At 46.6% G+C, this 24,805-nt stretch overlaps 1 protein-coding gene across 1 annotated transcript in view; it reads right to left on the minus strand.

The window, feature by feature from the left end:
* The window catches only part of MAD1L1 (mitotic arrest deficient 1 like 1), a 922,608-nt gene that overhangs the window by 391,953 nt on the left and 505,850 nt on the right, over positions 1-24,805 (minus strand). The window contains exons 17-18 of the mRNA XM_075318107.1: positions 20,366-20,454; positions 1,582-1,672 (exon numbers count right to left, since the gene is read on the minus strand). Coding sequence (XP_075174222.1) covers positions 1,582-1,672; positions 20,366-20,454 — 180 coding nt within the window. The remainder of the gene's footprint in view (positions 1-1,581; positions 1,673-20,365; positions 20,455-24,805) is intronic.

The following is a 24,805-nucleotide window of genomic DNA, read 5'->3' on the forward strand; positions in this document are numbered from 1 at the left end:
TATTGGACAGCACGGAGCTCAAGAAGTAAGGGGGCCACCACCACCTCCGAACCAGGTATTGGACAGCACGGAGCTCAAGAAGGAAGGGGGCCACCACCACCTCCGAAGCAGGTGGAACTGTGCATAATGAGGAGCTATTGGACAGCACGGCGCTCAAGAGGTAAGGGGTCACCATCACCTCCGAACCAGGTGGAACTGTGCATAATGAGGAGCTATTGGACAGCACGGAACTCAAGAGGTAAGGGGGTCACCAGCACCTCCGAACCAGGTATTGGACAGCACGGAGCTCAAGAAGGAAGGGGGCCACCACCACCTCCGAAGCAGGTGGAACTGTGCATAATGAGGAGCTATTGGGCAACACGGCGCTCAAGAGGTAAGGGGTCACCATCACCTCCGAACCAGGTATTGGACACCACAGAGCTCAAGAAGGAAGGGGGCCACCACCACCTCCGAAGCAGGTGGAACTGTGCATAATGAGGAATTATTGGACAGCACGGCATTCAAGAGGTAAGGGGTCACCATCACCTCCGAACCAGGTGGAACTGTGCATAATGAGGAGCTATTGGACAGCACGGAGCTCAAGAAGTAAGGGGGCCACCACCACCTCCGAACCAGGTATTGGACAGCACGGAGCTCAAGAAGTAAGGGGGCCACCACCACCTCCGAAGCAGGTGGAACTGTGCAGCATGAGGCACTATTGGACAGCACGGAGCTCAAGAGGTAAGTGGGTCACCACCTCCAAAGTAGGTGGAGCTGTGCACTATGAGGAGCTTTTGGAAGGCAAGGGGCTATATATTGTTCTTGCATAGGGGTCCTCTTCGGTCTGTGTTTACCCCTAGTGTAGGTATTGTATGATTTATGCTTCTTGTGTATCAGGTGATGGGTTCCCTTGAAAATTAAAGGGGCTGTCCACTACTTTTACATTGATAACCTATCCTTAGGAAAGGTCATCAATGTCTGATTGGCTGAGGCCCGACATCTGGCATACACGCCGATCAGTTGTTCTTCGTGCCGGCGACAGCAGCAGGTGGCTAGAAATGCTCAGTTCAGGAGCTGCTCCGTCTTCCGATAGCAGAACATCCGCCTCCTATTGATGTGTATGTGCAGTACCCGGCCACTATCAGAAGACAGAGCAGTTCCAGAGCAGAGTATTTCCGGCTGCCATTGACGAGCACAGTTGATTGGCGGTAGTGCCGGGTGTTGGACCCCATCCGATCAGACATTGATAACCTATCATAAGGAACGGCCATCAAAGTAAAAGTAGTGGACAACCCCTTTAATGTTTCCAATCAGCCAGTACCTGGTGCTGCAACTATTGGCAAGAGGCCGAAACATGGTGCACGTCCAGAGGCCCGGCACTCATTTTTGCATCCGCGCCGGTGACAGCAGGTACCATTGTAAGTTGCTGTAAGCAGAATGCGGAGAGCGTGAACATTATAACGCTATTTGTGTATGACCTCCTTCTCCAGCTGCCAGTCAGCATTACTCCATATTTGAGAGTAATGACAGAGTGTGATGGCCAAAGACCAGAGTGTCAAGAGGATCTGATTACAAAGGCACAAAAGCCTCTGCCTTACTTACCTGAAGACTCAGTCTCTCCAGCCTCATCTCCAGGATTTTATTCGCCTCCTCTAACCGGCCACGTTCGGCTTCAAGCTCCTCAATTTTCAACCTGCAAGACAAGCAGAGCATGGAGAATACAATATGAAGTGACATGTGTGGAATAATAACACACTACGGGGCATTTCCATCTCCGCAGTCCTCTCCCTGCAGACCGCTGGCCGCCATTACTAGACTAGAAATGAAAATTCTCCCTTTATCCCGCTGTCTTGTCGGAACGGAGCTGCTCTGATCATTGCAGCTAATGAACATTTACTCTAAATGCTGTAATAAAGCATTAAATATTGAGGAAGACCACACAAATATACAAACAAAAAAATGATATCAATTGCACAATGTTTTTTACTCTTTATGTGAATTCATTACTTTTTTATTTTATACTTTTATGTTTCTCTTGATACATTAAAGTGATTTCTTATTGTATATTCAAATGGTCTCTTCAGGGTGGAAGGAGACAAACTCTGGTGCAACCTATTGGAAGTAGCAATCCTAAAAGTCAAAAGTGGCCCTTTAACGAGCCTTAGGATTTATGTCAGATCAGAACCTCAATTTGCAGACACGGTGTTTCGGGGTGATTGCCCCTCGTCAGTGCAAAGTATGGGATCTGATCTGGCTGTATGAAAAGCTATAATGGGGTTTAAGGGGAAAATTTTTCTCTTTGCGGAGACTGACAAACCAGTCTGGCTGCCAGTGAGGAATCTTATAGCTGCAATGCTCCTCTAGGAAATATTCAAATTGTCTCTTTAGGGAGGAAGGAGATGAACTTTAGTGCTACCTATTGGAAGTGGCAATCCTAAAAGTCAAAAGTGGCCCTTTAACAAGCCTTGTCAAATGACTTAGGGTTTCTGCCAGATCAGAACCTCAATTTGCAGATGCAGAGTTTGAGGGTGATTGCGCCTCGTCAGTGCAAAGTACGAGATCTGATCTGGCTGAATGAGAAGCTATAATGGGGTCTAAGGGGAAAATTTTTCTCATTGCAGAAACTGACAAACCAATCTGGCTGCCAATGAAGAGACTTATGGCTGCCAATGAAGAGACTTATGGCTGCAATGCTCCTCTAGGAAATATTCAAATTGTCTCTTCAGGGAGGGAGGAGACGAACTCTAGCGCCACCTACTGGAAGTAGCAATTCTAAAAGAAAAAGTGGCCCTTTAAGAAGCCTTTTAATAAGACTTAGGATTTATGCCAGATCAGAACCTCAATTTGCAGGCATGGTGTTCTGGGGTGATTGCCCCTCGTCAGTGCAAAGTATGAGATCTGATCTGGCTGTATGAAAAGCTATAATGGGGTCTAAGGGGAAAACTACAGTCAATGGCCTTGTCAACGTATACGTCCAAATCCTTTTTTTCAGGGCTTCACATGTAATAAGCCCCAACAAAGCCACTGACCGTAATGTAAATTTAGCCCTACCTGCAATCAATATAAAAAATGAAGCAACATAGAAGTTACACATAGAGTTAAAAGTTATCCATTTGCTCAAAAAAAAATTTAATTTATTTATTTATCCTCCAAGGACCACCTAAAGCTACATGCAGCCCTACCGGCCAACTGACCACCATTTAGAAAGTGATGAATGTTTGTATACCTCATTACTATATTTTACTTCCCCCTCCCCCAAACTCTATACCACAGTGCTGTTTCAATTCCCAGTTCATGCTCCTTTAGATGCTGCTTTCAACTGCTGCTCAACAAGAATCCATACATTATATTCAGATAGTCTGTAAACGTGACTTTCTCAGTTTCTCTGCTCGCCTTCCCATTACTAATTCAGGGGAATACCAGTAGACAGACTGTCTGAACATAGTGTATGGATGTTGCTGGGCAGCAGATCAAAGGAACTTCTAAAAGGAGCATTGTGTGGTAGTGGGACAGCATTACAGCTTATGGTTTTGGAAAGAATGAAGCAAAATAAGGTTGCAAAAATCATAATTTAAGTGGGCAGCTGGAAGCAAGGGCTGAATGTGGCCTTAGATGTCCACCTTGAGCATCGCCTATAACCTCCTTAGAGGGGTTATTCTCATGATCAGAAAATTTAAATTTGCTAAGCTCTTTTAAAAAGAAGCAAATTTGCAGTTTACTTATTAAAAAACCACTTCACTCTGAATAAAGGATAGGCTTTTCAATTCTGTGCAACTCGTTGGCTAGGTTACTGGCCACCTCTGCAGGTCTGTCAGCAGTGGCCAGACTCCAGGGTAAGAAATGTAGCATTACAAGCTCTGCCCGATAGAGCTTGCAAGCACTGCCCCGAATCTGGATGGCTTAATGGCTGGTGCACTTTTGCAATGCCACAGAGGCAAAGCTACCTTTATTTGTAGCAACAGAGAGAGAGAGAGAGAACACAGCTCGGGAAAGCAACATGATGATGCTATCAGTCTGATATGTCAATCATGTAGGAGGGCAAAACCCTGTAGCAAGTTAGATGGCAAGGGTTCAGAAGGTCACAGCGCATTGTGGATCTTAGATCCTCTTTATTGCCTGCTCACCATTTACCTTGAGTTGGGGCATACTGAATTCCATCCCGTTCTGTAGGATTTAAAGGTTCCTTTCTATCCTGCAGTGATCTAACAGGTTGTTGTAATCTGAGCTGCAGCCACTCCCTGCTATAAATATCTGCTTTTCACTCCTCCTTATGCCGGCTATAGCTCATACCTATGCTGACCATTTTGAAGGAACTGTGTTGTTGTTTCTGTTGCAGCTGTGAAGCTCCTTACTGAAGAAACTTTGGAGTGCTTTTTGTTGTGTCTTTCCCTACCAGTTTGTCTTACCTACCTCATGTTGTCTTATTGTTGGCGCTCACTATACAGGGTCTGTTTAGCGTATGCGAAGGCCTAGGCACGTGATAGGCACACGGTTGTAAGGGACCAGTCTAGGAACGTGATGGAGAGCAGGTTCAGCCTTAGGCAAATGCTAGGAGGTGATACCACTCCCCTCTCCATAGCGCAAGGGCCTACCATTGTATTATTTTCCTGGTGCACAGTGTGTGTTGTGTCACCTGCAGGGAGTCCTCTCCTTCCCCGGCGTGACAATACCGAGGTGTTTCTGCTGAGTCTTGCAACTTGTTCTCCTCTGTCCAGGAGTGCCACCTGCAGTCACATCGTGACAATCTGAGACCTAATCTGATCACCTGAGGGCTACGAAATGTGTTATGATGACCATCAATGACCTCCAGTAATGGACTCTGGTAGTCAAGTCACTGGAAAGTCCTCATTGCCAGGAGTCCTCTCATGACCAGGCGTGCCACCTGCAGTCACATCGTGACAATGTGAGACCTAATCTGATCACCCAAGGGCTACGAAATGTGTTATGATGGCCATCAATGACCTCCAGTAATGGACTCTGGTGGTCAAGTGACTGGAAAGTCTTCATTGCCAGGAGTCCTCCCATGACCAGGTGTGCCACCTGCAGTCACATCGTGACAATGTGAGACCTAATCTGATCATCTGAGGGCTACGAAATTTGTTATGATAACCATCAATGACCTCCAGTAATGGACTCTGGTGGTCAAGTCACTGGAAAGTCCTCATTGCCAGGAGTCCTCACATGACCACGCGTGCCACCTGCAGTCACATTGTGACAATGTGAGACCTAATCTGATCACCTGAGGGCTACGAAATTTGTTATGATGACCATCAATGACCTCCAGTAATAGACTCTGGTGGTCAAGTCACTGGAAAGTCCTCATTGCCAGGAGTCCTCCCATGACCAAGCGTGACACCTGCAGTCACATCGTGACAATGTGAGACCTAATCTGATCACCTCAGGGCTACGAAACATGTGATGATGACCATCAATGAACTCCAGTAATGGACTCTGATGGTCAAGTCACCGAAGAGTCCTCAGCAATAGCAGCACTTGAGGGTTCGTTGGATCGGGAAAGCCTCTTCCAGTTTCTCACGTCTAATACTGATAAAACTGTCATTAATACTTGGCAGTGCTTTACTGTTTTGTTAAAAAAAAAAAAGGAGAGTGAGCATAGTAGTAACAAATAACAGATGGGCTCCTTCTATTTTCGTGTGCCAAATGCCATCTGCAACATCAAATGTGTTTTTTTTTCCAATGTATGTATTTAAGCTGTGCTCTTCTTCTAAAGCATATGCCAGCAATCTGATCCCCATTATTTACTATACCCCGCGCGTTTCGCTTTCAGGTTTATCCATCAGCCATGTTTTTGCAGATTGGATCAAAGCTCCTCAGAAGAATTAACTAGTCCATGTGCAGATAACTCATTTGTTAGTTAGCGAGATAGATATTTGCAGAATAATTTAAGAAATATTGTTGTCTTAAACCCCCACACCCCCCTCCCCCCAAACCCCACTGTCCCCCTCCCACAAACAAAATCCCACCAAAGTGCAGGTCAAACACCTTTAAGTCTAGCTTGTCATCAGCTGGTTGTCAAGAGTAATCCATTCACAGCGGCAAAGAAGCAGAGACAGGTTACAGAGCCATGAATAAGGTGGAGCCGAAACGCGTCGGTTTCTTCTCTTCCCATGGTGTTTTCTTATACTGTCTGATTGAAGGACAATTTTAAAGGAGAACTAAATTGGAAGTTTTATTTTACCAAATCTTCTCTGTGAACATGGTTTGGTCCTACATATCGCTGGAATAACTATTCTCTGTATCTACAGTACAGAAGTAGGGGGAAATCTTTGACTCTTTGCTCCAGCTATCCTGTCTGTCATACTGAATAAAGACATTTCAAGCCATTAGACAACAAAGTTAACAGTATTGGTATTGGCTATTTAGGGCGTGATGCTAGACACTATGCAAAGTATGAATAGAAGGGTAGTTAGACAAGTCGGGATCATAAGCCAAGAGGTAATGTATAAGATTCAGGGAGCAGACAGAGACGTGGTCAGGAAGAGATTCAAGGTCAGAAGCCGGGAGATAAAATACAAGGATTGTGGAGCAGAGATGTGGTCAGGAAGAGGTCCAAGGTCAGAAGCCAGGAGGTAAAATACAAGGATTGTGTAGTAGAAACGTGGTCAGGAAGAGGTCCAAGGTCAGAAGCCAGGAGGTAAAATACAAGGATTGTGGAGCAGACAGAGACGTGGTCAGGAAGAGATCCAAGGTCAGAAGCCGGGAGATAAAATACAAGGATTGTGGAGCAGACAGAGACTTGGTCAGGAAGAGGTCCAAGGTCAGAAGTCAGGGCCTAACGTATAAGGTTTAGGGAGCAGACAGATGTGGTCAGGAAAAGGTTCCAGTTCAGAGGTCAAGACAACATACAAGGTTTAGGGAGCAGACAGATACATGATCAGGAAGAGGTCCAAGGTCAGAAGCCGGGAGGTAAAATACAAGGATTGTGGAGCAGACAGAGCCGTGGTCAGGAAGAGGTCCGAGGTCATAAGTCAGGCGGTAACGTATAAGGTTTAGAGAGCAGACAGCGATGTGGTCAGGAAAAGGTTTAAGTTCAGAAGCCAAGGCAACATACAAGGTTTATGGAGCAGACAGATACGTGATCAGGAACAGGTCTGAGGTCAGAAGTAGGGAGATAACATACAAGGTTTAGGGAGCAGAAACATCCGTGGTCAGGAGCCAAGATCAGAACACTTACACCAAACAGGAGCCAAGAGCACACTGAGTATACAGGAAGGATGACTGGCGAAGTTCAGAGAGAGCAAGCCCAGTAAAGAAACACAGCAATCACTAGGAACGAGGTGCCTCCCAGAACCAGCGTGGACCCTAGTGCTGAAAGACAACCTGTCAGCAAGAGCACAAGACACATAGCAGAGCATTTTCAAATGCAAAATGCTCCGCACAGTGTAACCATGACAGAGGCTCTTTAGTCTTGCCCCTTGTCCCCCCCAGGAACCACCCCAATACTGAAAAAAAATAACCATTTATGGGCTGGTTTAGGGTAAACCTCACCCAGTTTTGTCAAGGAATACTGTAAATTTGTCATGTCACGGCTGTTGGAGAGTCCTGAGAAATTTAGAACAGTTGACTTATGTGACAATCGCAGGTACAATTTTAAGATGGAAAGGGAAAGAAAGTTCCAATACCCATAGTGCTGGCATAATGCTGGTTAAAAGGAATGGCATGATATAGAGAATAACAATCAGTGTTCTGGGCCATATTAACACTAGAACTACTGGACTCGTGACCCCTATATAGAAATACATGGTGCAAAGTAGTCAAAATAACTACCTCAGTAGTTCTAGTGTTAATACCATATTTGCCAACCTGTAACAATGGCTTTCCAGGAGTTGCAAGTGTTTCGTTCAGAATGTCAACCCCCACTTTTTGATAGCCACACTCCCCCAAAATCCATAACCCTACAACGTGCAACTGAATGCTGTGGCACCCTCTAATGACAGGCTGTCTCAGCATCAGGGATAGGAAACCATCCAAAAATACTGATTCGCACCAGTATTAGGTGGTGCCAGTCCGTTTAACGGTAAGTATGCAATTATCCAAGCTTTCTAACAGTGTTTTAAAAATGGCAGTAGATCTATGCAGACTATCTTCCCAAAAATACCAGTATAAAAGGGTCTTTGTTTTAGTATAACCATGGAACAAAATCTGTCAGTAAGTTTTCCTATGTAATCTGAGAGCAGCATGACATAGGGGCTGATACCCTCATTCCAGTGATGTGTCACTTACTGGGCTATACATTATTTAAAAAAAAAAAAAAATCACGTTTTATCAGCAGGAGATTATCACTTAGAGGACTAGGTGTCTCGTGTTTCCTGGTCCAACCACACCCCCAAAACTGATTGGTAGCTGTCAACATACAGACTACACAGAAGGCAGCCAGTGGAGTGGGCGGGATTAAATTCTCAGCTCTGATAGATCTGCAGCAGAGAAAACTGTGATTGTATCAGAACTGCTGCACCCAGTAAACCACTGTAATCAGAGTCTCTATCCCTACATCATGCTGTTGTCAGGTTACATAGCAAAAACCTGCAGCCAATTAAGCCAATCTACATAATGATATACACTGTGTGCAGAATTATTAGGCAAATGAGTATTTTGATCACATGATAATTTTTATACATGTCGTCCTACTCCAAGCTGTATAGGCTTAAGAGCAACTATCAATTAAGTAAATCTGGTGATGTGCATCTCTGTAATGAGGAGGGGTGCGGTGTAATGACATCAACACCCTATATAAGGGGTGCTTAATTATTAAGCAACTTTCTTCCCTTTGGCAAAATGGGTCAGAAGAGAGATTTGACGGGCTCTGAAAAGTCCAAAATTGTGAGATGTCTTGCAGAGGGATGCCGCAGTCTTGAAATTGCCAAACTTTTGAAGCGTGATCACCGAACAATCAAGCGTTTCATGGCAAATAGCCAACAGGGTCGCAAGAAGCGTGTTGGGAAAAAAAGGCGCAAAATAACTGCCCATGAAATGAGGAAAATCAAGCGTGAAGCTGCCAAGATGCCATTTGCCTCCAGTTTGGCCATATTTCAGAGCTGCAACGTTACTGGAGTATCAAAAAGCACAAGGTGTGCCATACTCAGGGACATGGCCAAGGTAAGGAAGGCTGAAAACCACCACCAATGAGCAAGAAACATAAGATAAAATGTCAAGACTGGTGCAAGAAATATCTTAAGACTGATTTTTCAAAGGATTTATGGACTGAGGAAATGAGAGTGACTCTTGATGAGCCAGAGGCTGGATCAGTAAAGGGCAGAGAGTCCCACTCCGACTGACGCCAGCAAGGTGGAGGTGGGGACTGGTATGGGCTGGTATCATCAAAGATGAGCTTGTGGGACCTTTTCGGGTTGAGGATGAGGTGAAGATCAACTCCCAGACCTACTGCCAGTTTCTGGAAGACAACTTCTTCAAGCAGTGCTACAGGAAGAAGTCGGCATCGTTCAAGAAAAACATGATTTTCATGCAGGAGAATGCTCCATCACATGCATCCAACTACTCCACAGCGTGGCTGGCCAGTAAAGGCCTAAAAGATGAAGAAATAATGACATGGCCCCCTTGTTCCCCTGATCTGAATCCCATAGAGAACCTGTGGTCCCTGATGAAATGTAAGATCTACAGGGAGGGAAAACAGTCCACCTCTCGGAACAGTGTCTGGAGGCTGTGGTGGCTGCTGCACGAAATGCTGAGCGTAAACAGATCAAGCAATGACAGAATCTATGGATGGTCGGCTGCTGAGTGTCATCATAAGGAAAGGGGGCTATATTGGTCACTCATTTTTTGGGGTTTTGTTTTTGCATGTCAGAAATGTTTATTTTTAAATTTTGTGCAGTTATATTGGTTTACCTGGTGACAATAAACAAGTGAGATGGGAATAGATTTGGTTTTTATTAAGTTGCCTAATAATTCTGCACAGTAATAGTTACCTGCACAAACAGATATCCTCCGAAGATAGCCAAATCTAAAAAAAACCCAAACACTCTAACTTCCAAAAATATTAAGCTTTGATATTTATGAGTCTTTTGGGTTGATTGAGAACAGAGTTGTTGATAAATAATAAAAAAATAATCCTCTAAAATACAAATTGCCTAATAATTCTGCACACGGTGTATGAGAGTTGACTATACCGCAAACATGTTACCTCTATGCGGTTTATTATACTTTTCTCCTTATTGTTGCTTTTTAATGGGGCTGAATGGGAGCCGTGGCTTCTCTATAGTGCTGGTAAGCAGATATAAATCTTCGTGCCCACCTATGGTCATCGGGGCGATGGCGTTTTCTGCAATCGTTAATCACAATTAGAGAAAATCAAGCTTTGCCTCCAATGTTTTGTGGACTTTTACCCCTGCGGTAACAAAGTAAGCCGTCTCTCTGCACGTTCCATTACACGAGCTACAGAATGAAGGAAATCCAATTTGTGCATGTAGGGAGGCCGCGTGACGGATGTGCAGGAGGACGGAGATCATCCAGTTCCATCACCTTCCTGGAAGAGGCCATCACAGAGAAGACACCGGCAGATGTACAGAAGTGCTGAGAATATCGGTGTAAGCTGGATGGAGAGTTTATAAGAAACAAACAAAAGCCCCCTGTAGGATGGAAGACCCCAGCGTGCACGGATCACATAGCAGGTAATGAAGATAATGGAGAAATATCAGGAGATTCCACCGCATGCAAGTGTCTGCCTCCAGGACGAGGAGGATATCATTATATATCGGATACAATTAGTGACTGCCTGTTCTGGCTCATTGAGGGCGTTATATGGGGTTTGTATTCTAAACTTCATCTACATCTTGTACCTCCATTTTCAAGATTGGGTGGGACGCCTGACCTCAGACCGCCACTAATACATGAGCGGGCACTACCATGCTCGGGTGCTCGGTACTAGTAACTAGTGATGAGCGGGCACTACCATGCTCGGGTGCTCAGTACTCGTAACTAGTGATGAGCGGGCACTACCATGCTCGGGTGCTCAGTACTGGTAACTAGTGATGAGCGGGCACTACCATACCATGCTCAGGAGCTCAGTACTCGTAACTAGTGATGAGCGGGCACTACCATGCTCGGGTGCTCTGTACTCGTAACTAGTGATGAGCGGGCACTACCATGCTCGGGTGCTCAGTACTCGTAACTAGTGATGAGCGGGCACTACCATGCTCGGGTGCTCAGTACTCGTAACTAGTGATAAGCGAACACTACCATGCTCAGGTGCTCAGTACTCGTAACTAGTGATGAGCGGGCACTACCATGCTCAGGTGCTCAGTACTCGTAACTAGTGATAAGCGAACACTACCATGCTCAGGTGCTCTGTACTCGGAACTAGTGATGAGCGGGCACTACCATGCTCGGGTGCTCTGTACTCGTAACTAGTGATGAGCGGGCACTACCATGCTCTGGTGCTCAGTACTCGTAACTAGTGATGAGCGGGCACTACCATGCTCAGGTGCTCTGTACTCGTAACTAGTGATGAGCGGTCACTACCATGCTCAGGTGCTCAGTACTCGTAACTAGTGATGAGCGGGCACTGCCATGCTCGGGTGCTCAATACTCGTAACTAGTGATGAGCGGGCACTACCATGCTCGGGTGCTCAGTACTCGTAACTAGTGATGAGCAGGCACTGCCATGCTCGGGTGCTCGGTACTCGTAACTAGTGATAAGCGAACACTACCATGCTCGGGTGCTCTGTACTCGTAACTAGTGATGAGCGGGCACTACCATGCTCGGGTGCTCAGTACTCGTAACTAGTGATGAGCAGGCACTGCCATGCTCGGGTGCTCGGTACTCGTAACTAGTGATAAGCGAACACTACCATGCTCGGGTGCTCTGTACTGGTAACTAGTGATGAGCGGGTACTACCATGCTCAGGTGCTCTGTACTCGTAACTAGTGGTGAGCGGGCACTACCATGCTTGGGTGCTCGGTACTTGTAACTAGTGATGAGCGGGCACTACCATGCTCGGGTGCTCTGTACTCGTAACTAGTGATGAGCGGGCACTACCATGCTCAGGTGCTCAGTACTCGTAACTAGTGATGAGCGGGCACTACCATGCTCGGGTTCTCGGTACTAGTAACTAGTGATGAGCGGGCACTACCATGCTCGGGTGCTCTGTACTCGTAACTAGTGATGAGCGGGCACTACCATGCTCAGGTGCTCAGTACTCGTAACTAGTGATGAGCGGGCACTACCATGCTCGGGTTCTCGGTACTAGTAACTAGTGATGAGCGGTCACTACCATGCTCGGGTGCTCTGTACTAGTAACTAGTGATGAGCGGGCACTACCATGCTCGGGTTCTCTGTACTAGTAAATAGTGATGAGCGAGCACTACCATGCTCGGGTGCTCGGTACTAGTAACTAGTGATGAGCGGGCACTACTATGCTCAGGTGCTCTGTACTAGTAACTAGTGATGAGCGGTCACTACCATGCTCAGGTGCTCTGTACTAGTAACTAGTGATGAGCGGGCACTACCATGCTCGGGTTCTCTGTACTAGTAAATAGTGATGAGCGAGCACTACCATGCTCGGGTGCTCGGTACTAGTAACTAGTGATGAGCGGGCACTACTATGCTCGGGTGCTCTCTACTAGTGACTAGTGATGAGCGAGCACTACCATGCTCGGGTGCTCGGTATTAGTAACTAGTGATGAGCGGGCACTACCATGCTCGGGTGCTCGGTACTAGTAACTAGTGATGAGCGGTCACTACCATGCTCAGGTGCTCAGTACTCATAACTAGTGATGAGTGGGCACTACCATGCTCAAGTGCCTGCTCATCAGTAGTTACGAGTACTGAGCACCAGAGCATGGTAGTGCCCGCTCATCACTAGTTACGAGTACTGAGCACCAGAGCATGGTAGTGCCCGCTCATCACTAGTTACGAGTACTGAGCACCAGAGCATGGTAGTGCCCGCTCATCACTAGTTACGAGTACTGAGCACCAGAGTATGGTAGTGCCCGCACATCACTAGTTACCAGTACTGAGCACCTGAGCATGGTAGTGCCCGCTCATCACTAGCTACCAGTACTGAGCACCGGAGCATGGTAGTGCCCGCTCATCACTAGTTACCAGTACTGAGCACCCGAGCATGGTAGTGCCCGCTCATCACTAGTTACCAGTACTGAGCACCTGAGCATGGTAGTGCCCGCTCACTACTAGTTACCAGTACTGAGCACCTAAGCATGGTAGTGCCCGCTCATCACTAGTTACCAGTACTGAGCACCTGAGCATGGTAGTGCCCGCTCATCACTAGTTACCAGTACTGAGCACCCGAGCATGGTAGTGCCCGCTCACTACTAGTTACCAGTACTGAGCACCTGAGCATGGTAGTGCCCGCTCATCACTAGTTACCAGTACTGAGCACCCGAGCATGGTAGTGCCCGCTCACTACTAGTTACCAGTACTGAGCACCTGAGCATGGTAGTGCCCGCTCATCACTAGTTACCAGTACTGAGCACCTGAGCATGGTAGTGCCCGCTCATCACTAGTTACCAGTCTGAGCACTAGAGCATGCTAGTGCCCACTCATTACTAACCTCCACCAATCACAGTAATGGCACATGCTAGTAAGAAGCAATCAGTCTGAAGAGTGAATAACACTTACTCATAATGAGAATCCACAGTGAATGTTATTCATTGAAGTGTTAGGAGTCCAGTGGGCGGTCCTAATCCGTGATTGACAGCCTGCCTATGTTAATGTGCATGCAGACGTAACGGTTGATCTACAGAAGACCACAGACCTCACCATAGATTGGATGTGGCTGTGGGTCACCTGCTCGGCCACCACTTCAGGGAACATAAGCCCTCCGTTCTGGTGATAGATTTTAGTCTGTGCACTCACCCCCCCTCTAAGCTAACCCTGTGGATAGACCATCACCAGATCTTACTGGAATATTTCTTTATTGCACTTTTATTTAGTAAAAAGATAAACTGAAAATTGTGAATGGAGGATATTTCAGAGGATGGACACAAACATTGGTGACCTGCACACAAGCCATTCATTATTGACGGGGTTGTTGGAGGAGCGGATGGCTACCTGCCTCGCAGCTTTCTCCTTGCTGGGGGGTGCTGGGCACTTTTACATGATGGACAGTTTGGACCAGCAGCGTGGTTACGTGGCTGACCTAAGCCATGCACCTTATCCTCTTAGTATATGAAGCAGCTTTCCCTGTGCAGTATCGGTGGAGCGCGGTGACACAGACGGGGTTCAATCCAGTGCTCCAGAGCAGCGCTTACAAGCTCTACAGAAAAGTCTTTCCAATGACTGTGTTCCTTGTCTGCTGCATCGGTAACTTCGGCAATGAGCTGTAATCTTTAGCATTGAAAAACATCTGCGCCTTACAATGGGGAGGATTTTTAATAAACTGTAAAGTTGCTAGTTGTAGAAGCAATATGAAGTGGCAACCATTTAAGTTCATGACTACATTTTAAAGGGGTTTTCTGTTTTTGGGAAACTCCTCTCTCCGGCTGCAGTTTATTTAAAGACAATCTGTCAGCTGGTTTTGCTATGTAATCTGAGAGCAGCATAATGTAGGGGCGGAGACCCTGATTCCAGTGATGTGGTCACTTACTGGGCTGTGCTTTGTGGTTTCAATAAAATCAGTGTTTTATCAGCAGGCAATTATCACCACAGGACTAGGTGCCTCATGCCTCTCGGTCGAACCTAACTCCCATCATCACTAATTAGCAGCTTCCTGCAATGTCCACAAAAAGCTGCAAATCAGTGGTGAGGGCATGATAAAAAAAAATGAGTGTATCACAACTAAACTTAAGTGACATTGCTGGAATCAGGGTCTCTGTCCCTACATCATGCTGCTGTCAGATTGCATAGCAAAAATCTACTAAAATACCCCCTTTAAAAAACAAAAACCCTCCTTCGGTCCAGTGTTGAGTGTCCATCGCTGCTCTTGCTGTATGTTATTGTCTGCAGCGCTGACGTTACGGTTAAAGGGTTGCAGACAATCGGTGATCTCAGCAGCTCTGAGCAGCTTGTGCTTTCTACATTCGCTTAGTTTTAGTGCTATGTGACATTAGCACTACAGAACAATATCAGGGGCAATAGAGGTGCGGACTCAGTGCTGGACCAGGGGAGGATGAGTGAAGCGCAGTGATTTTTTTTTTTTAAAACAATTGTAACCAGGGAAAGGGTGTTTTTTCGAAAAAAAAAAAAACCCCTTTAAAGCCTAAGGTTAAAATGGTGGGAAATGTCCTCGGAGGAATGAAAAGCTAGCGATGCAGGTATATTGACTTTTAATTGCTTTTTCCATAAAGTAAGATTAATTCATGATATTGTTTTGCAGTTATTTTATTTATTTTTTTAACTTAGCATTACAACACATTTTTCCAGGCACAATGGTCGGCTTGTGTAAACGCAGGGTTAAAGAGGAAAAAAGTGTTCTCCATTGTGAGGTCTTGCTACAGGCGCTATCTCAATCAGTCTGTCAAGGGACAAGTTCTGGTGACTTAAATTCGATATAATAGGGCAGAGAGCGCGGCCCTTCCACACAGCAGTAGCCGGGGACGGCCGCCGTAATGATGGGAGCACCTACCAGCCGGAATATGTGCCGGGGACAGAACATGGACAAAATGTCTCCAATTTATAATTACAGGTTGCAGTTTGATTAACTAAAGATAAGATTTTGTTTTCCCTATGAATAATTTGTCCTGATATTTTACTACTGCTAATCTTATTCTTATAGAAACACTCTGGGAAAAACGAAGGCACGGTGTAATGGCACAACTGGGTCTGAGGGGGGCAGCGTACTGCTCTGCATCATTTGATATTCACTGCCAAAACCACCAATGGCTGCACGACTGCAACCAGGTATGTTTTACTCTCAAAATCGGTTCAAAGATCTGTCCGGGAACAATAAGAATAGACCTGAGTAGTCTGGCTAAAGTCCTGCTGGTTAAACAGACATGGAAAATAAGCAACAGATCGGACCTTGACAAGGCAGTCATCCCTGAATTATCTGTGATAACCCTTGCAGTATGCTGTCTTCAGCTTACATAGCAAAAACCTGCTGACAGATTCCTTCCAAAGGGGTTTTCCACTACTAATATACTGCTGACCTATCCTTAGGATAATCCTCAAGATCCGATAGGTACAGTAGGGTCAAAACAATGGCACACCCAGCATTCTGTTGGAACCGGCTACTGCAGATAGTTGCGAAAATCCTGTTTAAGTAACGCAACCGTTACCATCAGTCCTGGAATTAGAGGCAAATCTTCAAGGAAAACCTGTCACCATTCCCATTAATGTGACAAAGGGACGTCTCAATCACTACAGCCTGGGGGCAACTGCTTTGTAAGGCTGCTTTCACACATCAGTCTTTTGCCATCAGGCACAATTTGGCAGAAACATGAAAAAACACATCCGGCGTCTGTTGACGTCGGATGCGTTTTTTTTTCCTCCATAGACTTGCATTAGTGCCGGATTGCGCCGGATGGCCTTGCGTTCCATCCGGCTTTGTCTGGTGGCCGGATGAAACGTTGAGGTGAAGGTTTTTTTGTCTCCGGCGAAAAACCATATCATGCTGGATCCGGCGCCGTACGGCGTGTTTTATAATGGAAGTCTATGGACGCCAAATCCGGCGTAATACGGCAAAAAACGGATGCGGCCGCCGGATCCGTTTTTTTTTAACTGAGCATGCTCAGTATCAAAACGGATCCATCAAAAAAACGGAAGAAACGGATGGAAAAAACTGATGCAACTGATCCGTTTTTTCGCCGGATCATGCCTGATGGCAAAAAACTGATGTGTGAAACCGGCCTAAGTAAGTGCCCACTATAGTTGCACCACTGTCATGCAAGGTACAGGGAAGTATCAAGTGAGCAGTGAAAGGAAAAAGAAGGGAAGGGAAATCCTGTGTCAAGGGAAGGGGGATCTGGTGAACCCTGACTGCTGGGCCTTGGGTTCCCTCACCGCCCTAGCTAGGTTCCGCACCTATGCGCCGAGCCGGATACATGACCCTAGCCTGACCCTGATCAGGGTCCTAGGTAGGGAGCGGATGGGATGAGCTCTGTGTCAACCCCACTAGGCATTAAAGGACACACAGGGATAACAATCAAGGGACAAGTCTCAGGGACAGAAGCTACAACAATCGCCAAGATTCTACAGATGTATGCAAGCCACCTGCTTGCACTGAAGACTTGATATAGATGGATCAAAATCACCACCACCAAGTAATAGGAAGTAAAGGTATATACCGTATTTTTCGGACCATAAGACGCACTTTTTTCTTCCCAAATGTTGGGGGAAAGTTGGGGGTGCGTCTTATGGTCTGAATGTGGCTGCGGGGAATGAGGGTGCTGCGGTGGAGCGGGTCATCGGGGGCACGAGCAGGCTGTAGCAGCCTGCCGTGACCACGTGGACCCGCTCATTTAATATGCACGCCCATCCCCCGCCCATCATCCCTCAGCGCTGAAGCAGGCACTGACAGGTGGGCGGGATGATGGGCGGGGGATAAACAGCCGGCCCACATGATCACCCCTGGTAACTACAGCCTGGAGTGATCATGTGCGGCTGTATTCACTGCCCCCCGCGCATCATCATCAGCACGGGGAGCAGTGAATCAGTGTACAGTACTCACCGTTCCCCTGCAGCACCGCTCGTCCTCAGTCTGTGTCAGCGCCGCTGAGTGGAGCCATTCCCGTTACCCTGCTGCATTGCGATCATCTCCTGTGTCTGTGCTGGCGGCTGGGTGGAGACTAGTGGGGCGCACAGCGATGACGTCATCCCTGTGCGCACGGGTCCACACGCAGCCGCCGGCACAGACACAGGAGATGATCGCGATACTGCAAGGGAACGGGAACGGCTCCACTCAGCGGCGCTGACACAGACGGGAGGCCGAGAGATTCTGCAGGGAGTGAGGTAAGGTGAGGTGAGTATGAACGTTTATTTTTTTTATGTGCCACAGGATGTGGCCATACACCAGGATGGGGGTATATTATGAGCAGGATGGGGTCATATAAGCAGGATGAAGTCATATGAGCAGGATGGGGGCATATCAGCAGGATGGGGGCATATCAGCAGGATGGGGGCATATCAGCAGGATGGGGGCATATCAGCAGGATGGGGGCATATCAGCAGGATGGGGGCATATCAGCAGGATGGGGGCATATCAGCAGGATGGGGGCATATCAGCAGGATGGGGTCATCTGAGCAGGATGGGGTCATCTGAGCAGGATGGGGTCATCTGAGCAGGATGGGGTCATCTGAGCAGGATGGGGTCATCTGAGCAGGATGGGGTCATCTGAGCAGGATGGGGTCATCTGAGCAGGATGGGGTCATCTGAGCAGGATGGGGGCATCTGAGCAGGATGGGGGCATCTGAGCAGGATGGGGTCATCTGAGCAGGATGGGGGCATCTGAGCAGGATGGGGGCATATGAGCAGGATGGGGGCATATGAGCAGGATGGGGTCCATATGAGCAGGATGGGGTCCATATGAGCAGGATGGGGTCATCTGAGCAGGATGGGGGCATATGAGCAGGATGGGGGCATATGAGCAGGATGGGGTCCATATGAGCAGGATGGGGTCATATGAGCAGGATGGGGTCATATGAGCAGGATGGGGTCATATGAGCAGGATGGGGTTATATGAGCAGGATGGGGTTATATGAGCAGGATGGGGTCATATGAGCAGGATGGAGTCATATGAGCAGGATGGAGTCATATGAGCAGGATGGAGTCATATGAGCAGGATGGGGTCATCTGAGCAGGATGGGGTCATCTGAGCAGGATGGGGTCATCTGAGCAGGATGGGGTCATCTGAGCAGGATGGGATCATCTGAGCAGGATGGGGTCATCTGAGCAGGATGGGGTCATCTGAGCAGGATGGGGTCATCTGAGCAGGATGGGGTCATCTGAGCAGGATGGGGTCCATATGAGCAGGATGGGGTCATATGAGCAGGATGGGGTCATATGAGCAGGATGGGGTCATATGAGCAGGATGGGGTCATATGAGCAGGATGGGGTCATATGAGCAGGATGGGGTCATATGAGCAGGATGGGGTCATCTGAGCAGGATGGGGTCATCTGAGCAGGATGGGGTCATCTGAGCAGGATGGGGTCATATGAGCAGGATGGGGTCATATGAGCAGGATGGGGTCATATGAGCAGGATGGGGTCATATGAGCAGGATGGGGTCATATGAGCAGGATGGGGTCATATGAGCAGGATGGGGTCATATGAGCAGGATGGGGTCATATGAGCAGGATGGGGGCATATGAGCAGGATGGGGGCATATGAGCAGGATGGGGGCATATGAGCAGGATGGGGGCATATGAGCAGGATGGGGGCATATGAGCAGGATGGGGGCATAGCAGGATGGGGGCATATCAGCAGGATGGGGGCATATCAGCAGGATGGGGGCATATCAGCAGGATGGGGGCATATCAGTAGGATGGGGGCATATCAGTAGGATGGGGGCATATCAGCAGGATGGGGCATATCAGCAGGATGGGGGCATATGAGCAGATTGGGAGTATATGAGCAGGATGGGGGTATATTATGAGCAGGATGGGGGTATATTATGAGCAGAATGGGGGTATATTATGAGCAGGATAGGGGTATATGAACAGGATGGGGGTATATGAACAGGATGGGGGTATATGAGCAGGATGGGGGTATATTATTAGCAGGATGGGGGTATATGAGCAGAATGGGGGTATATAGCAGGATGCAGCCATATGCCAGTATATAGCAGGATGCGGCCATATGCCAGGATGGGGTATATAGCAGGATGAGGGACATATACTGTATATACAAGGCAGGAGGATCATTACCAGGATGCGGCACCTTAGTAGAGAATTTGGGGACATTACCCCCATAACAGTGTCGGCAGCAGATCCTTGCCCCATAACAGTGTGTCATGACCACATTTTTTGCTTAAAATTTTATTTTCCTATATTCCTCCTCTAAAACCAGGGTGCGTCTTATAGTCCGGTGCGTCTTATAGTCCGAAAAATACGGTATAGACAAGGAAAGTACTGATGAACAGGCGCTTAAAAGCTGAACACATCCCCGGGGTCCTAAAGGGAAAAGGATGAAAACCAAACTGGAGTGATAGAAGGTCAGGGAGCAGTTTGTGCAGCCTAACACTGTGACTTTCTATAGCCGGACACCACAGGTCTGTGTCACATGTGACAGCAGCTTAATATAATCTAAGTGCCTACTGTTGGTAGCCAAAAAAAGAAATCAACCTTAGGAGTATACAAAAAGATCTAAAAAGTGCATGGAGTTGGAATCTTTTACCTGTAGATAACATATCTCTACCCCAGTATATGAGCAAAACAAAATATACGGCACCAGTGTAAACCACCAACCACAGAGACAAGTGCTGGTGTTAGACCTTGAAAGCGTTCCTTCTCACTGACCTGAGAGAGTTGACGGCCTCGCTTGTGATGGAGGTGCTCTGCTCCGTCGTGCCCATCTGCGACTTCAAGAGGCTAAGTTCCGCCATTAGCTACAGGGACACAAAACATTCGGAGAAGTGTTAATACGAGCGCACGAGCTCCGGAAGGAGACAACAACGCAGCATTTTTTGATTGAAGGTAATGACTGCGGCATAATTTATTCAAGGTGACTGCTAATCTTATAGGGTCGCTGATTTTTATAGTTGAAGTAATTAAAAGCTACAAAGTATTGATTGGAGGAGGCAGAGAAGACAAACATGACAGAAGGTAACAGGTGGGTGAACGGATGGCAGCAGCGGGAACTAGGAGAACGAGTCACTCTGCTTTTCTTTTATTAGTGCCAGATCAAAGGTGGCCAGTTATTGCTCTTACATTTCTCCCACTCTTTCCTGAGTATTTAGATTTTGTTTTCGTTTAAATCCGCCATACTGTTCCAGAGAAATGGGCCTTTTCATTTTGTGCTACCTAAGGGGTGTGGCTGACAAGTCACGCCCCCGAGGAACCTTTAAGCACTAATAAAGGCAAATATCTCCCCGGAACTGTACAGTGGATTGTAAAAAAAAAAAAAAAAAGGGGGGAACTATTCAGGTGAACAGCATGAATAATAGAAGAGTAAAAACTGGACACTTTTGACAGCTCCTATTTGAGTCACTTTGTGCTCCTAAAGTATTTGCGCTAACCAACCGGTGGCAATAAATCACCAATCGCTCTTCAGAAACACACTGGAAAATTTGTAATATATCATTCATAGGCTACCATTGCTCTCATCAGCACAGGTCCTGTTTACATTGGAGGATGTGCTGCCAAGAATGATGAATTTTTTGTACAGTGCAAAACATCATTTCACCCGACGAACAAGCATTTGCCATTTTTGTTAGATACCGGCATCCAGTTTGGACTGCAAGATCATCATGAAAGTGAGTTCCTACAACAATCGTAAACAATAATCCAGTGTATATGGACCATTAGGCACCGGCCATACGAGTCCTAAAAAATTGTTTCTCATCAAGACATCTGCCAACATGTGGTATTATGGAATGTGGCGGTCCGATAACCCCCTCTGTGAGCCACATTGGAGAGCTGACTTCAGAGAGGCCAACATGGCGTGTTCCCCTTAAGATAAAAGAAAAATTCATGGGCATCTAGAAATTGGCCCGAAGTTTCCTGGGACGCTGCTTTCAGACTAAGGGTTGTCCTAATCCAACAAACTCATGAAGTTATACAATGCAGTTACTGATCAGGGAGGAATTATCAAAATCAGGAGCTTACTGTATTTGTAAATTAAATAAAAAAATGATTTTCATGTTAGGATATCAATAACAGATCGTTCAGACCCCTCCAACAATCAGATGATTTAATTAATCACTCAGCACTGTAAATCAGTACCATTTAAAGTAAAAGGGACTGAGCTATAGTACCAGGCACAGCAATTGTAAAAGGGACTGAGCTACAGTACCAGGCACAGCAATTGTAAAAGGGACTGAGCTATAGTACCAGGCACAGCAATTGTAAAAGGGACTGAGCTACAGTACCAGGCACAGCAATTGTAAAAGGGACTGAGCTACAGTACCAGGCACAGCAATTGTAAAAGGGACTGAGCTACAGTACCAGGCACAGCAATTGCAAAAAGGGACTGAGCTACAGTACCAGGCACAGCAATTGCAAAAAGGGACTGAGCTATAGTACCAGGCACAGCAATTGTAAAAGGGACTGAGCTATAGTACCATGCACAGCAATTGTAAAAGGGACTGAGCTATAGTACCAGGCACAGCAATTGTAAAAGGGACTGAGCTACAGTACCAGGCACAGCAATTGTAAAAGGGACTGAGCTATAGTACCAGGCACAGCAATTGTAAAAGGGACTGAGCTACAGTACCAGGCACAGCAATTGCAAAAAGGGACTGAGCTACAGTACCAGGCACAGCAATTGCAAAAAGGGACTGAGCTATAGTACCAGGCACAGCAACTGTAAAAGGGACTGAGCTATAGTACCATGCACAGCAATTGTAAAAGGGACTGAGCTATAGTACCAGGCACAGCAATTGTAAAAGGGACTGAGCTACAGTACCAGGCACAGCAATTGCAAAAAGGGACTGAGCTATAGTACCAGGCACAGCAATTGTAAAAGGGACTGAGCTATAGTACCATGCACAGCAATTGTAAAAGGGACTGAGCTACAGTAACAGATGCAACAAATGTAAAAGGGACTGAGCTATAGTGCAAGTTACATCAATTGTAAAAGGGACTGAGCTACAGTACCAGACAACAAGTGTCAAAAGGGACTGAGCTATCAATTGTAAAAAGGGACTGAGCTACAGTACCAGGTACAGCAATTGTGAGAGGGACTAAGCTACAGTACCAGGCACAACAATTGTGAGAGGGACTAAGCTACAGTACCAGGCAGAGCAATTGTAAAAGGGACTAAGCTACAGTACCATGCGCAACAAATGTAAATGGGATGAGCTACAGTACCAGAAACAGCAATTGTAAGAGGGAATGAGCTATAATACCAGGCACACTAATTGTAAGAGGAAATGAGCTATAATACCAGGCACAGCAATTGAAAAAAGGGACTGAGCTGCAGTACCAAGGCACAGCAATTGTAAAAGGGACTGAATGACAGTACCAGGCACAGCAATAGCAAAAAGGGGACTGAGCTACAGTACCAGACACAGCAATTATAACATGGAATGAGCTACAGTATTAGGCACAGCAATTGTAAGATGGAAAGAGCTACAGTACAGGCAAAGCAATTGTAAAAGGAGACTGAGCTACAGTACCAGACACAGCAACTGTAAAATGGAAAGAGCTACAGTACCAGACACAGCAATTGTAAAAGAGATTGAGCCACAGTACCAGGCACAGCAATTGCTAAATATATGGAGCTGTGCATGAAAACAATAAAGAGGAAATTCAAACAGCTGATGGGTGGAGGTGTCAGGAGTTGGTCCCTTAAAACCATATATAAATCAACAACTTTTTTTTAAGTACATATTAACAGGCCTGAGCAGCAATACCAGGTACAGCCACAACCCAATGAGGAGTTGTGCCTTATAAACAATTTAGAAGTATACAGAGGAGCTTTCAACCAGCTGAAATGTGGAGGTGCTGTGAGCTGCTCCCCACCAATCTTATACAGATGACCCAATTGAAGGCTAAAGCCAGAATAAAGCCTTGGTGCAAATGTCGGCAACCCTAAAGGAAAACTGCTGACATCATACCCACAGTACGGCATCACGGTTCTGGTCAGTCTCATGGCACGAGACGTTCAGAGACGCTGAACTCACTGACTGGCTGCAGTGTGGTTGATGTGTTTTTAGCATTGCAGACAATAACACCGGGCGCAGCGATGGAAGAAGGGTGAGTGTTTCGGGGTTTGTTTTTTTTAAATAAACTGCAAATGGATTTTTTAAAACCGGAAAACCCCATAAAATTTCCATATTTATTGAAATGAATACCCACATTTTTGGATCACAACATAGAAGAAAGTTAAATTAAGACACTGAGAAGTCTTTCCGCGCACATCAGCTTCCAATGCACGAATATGACGGTACTCCGCTCGTCTGCAGGCCTCCACTTTCATCTCTAAACAAAATGATAGAAGAAAGAAGCTGGCCTGTCAGCCGGAGATGCCGGGCTCAATCATGGCTCCACGGGTCCTGATTAACCATGGAAAACACGGCCAATTTCGAATTCATGAAATTTCCCGTCGGAGCCTTCAGAGACATCACAGGCCTTAGCTCCATGCAAGGGTCTGACAACACCTGTTTAGAGAACAGAGACGGAGCATTGAGGGCGCAGCAGTGCCAGCGCCACGCTCAGGTGAGACTCCCGGTAGGGTCATGGCGGTCAGCGCTGTAGAATACACCACCGTTCCTGCAGGAACGCACACACATCTCAAATCCAGGCGGCAGCTTCATCGCTTCTGAGCGGCCCCTAATTAAACGTCAGAGCTTGATGGTAATGACACATTAAGTGTTTTATCTTCCTGTTATTGTTACATGGTAAATGGAGAAAATTGCTTTATTTGCACTCGGGGTCAATTCCTCCACTGCGCTCTGACAAATAAAGCTCCATGTTGTAATAAAATGTGCGGTAAGGGAAATTCTATTAATATTGTCATGAGCACTTAATTTATACAATGAGACAGCCATCTGCTGATGCCAATTACAACCCCAAACCCCATACTATGGCGATGGCAGATCGGCACCTATGGGAAAGAACTGCAACAACGGTCCCTATGGCCAGAAGTGACCATGGCACAATGTACTCATTATTTATAGTGACCTTCTTGGGGAAACAATAGACTTATAGTTTAAGAAATTGTTTACAAAAACAACAACATATCTAAGTCACCATGGGAAGCATACAAATAGACTTTTCTTAATGCACGGTCTTAAT

This window comes from Anomaloglossus baeobatrachus, chromosome 7 (assembly GCF_048569485.1).
Source record: "Anomaloglossus baeobatrachus isolate aAnoBae1 chromosome 7, aAnoBae1.hap1, whole genome shotgun sequence".
Classification (NCBI taxonomy): Eukaryota; Metazoa; Chordata; class Amphibia; order Anura; family Aromobatidae; genus Anomaloglossus; species Anomaloglossus baeobatrachus.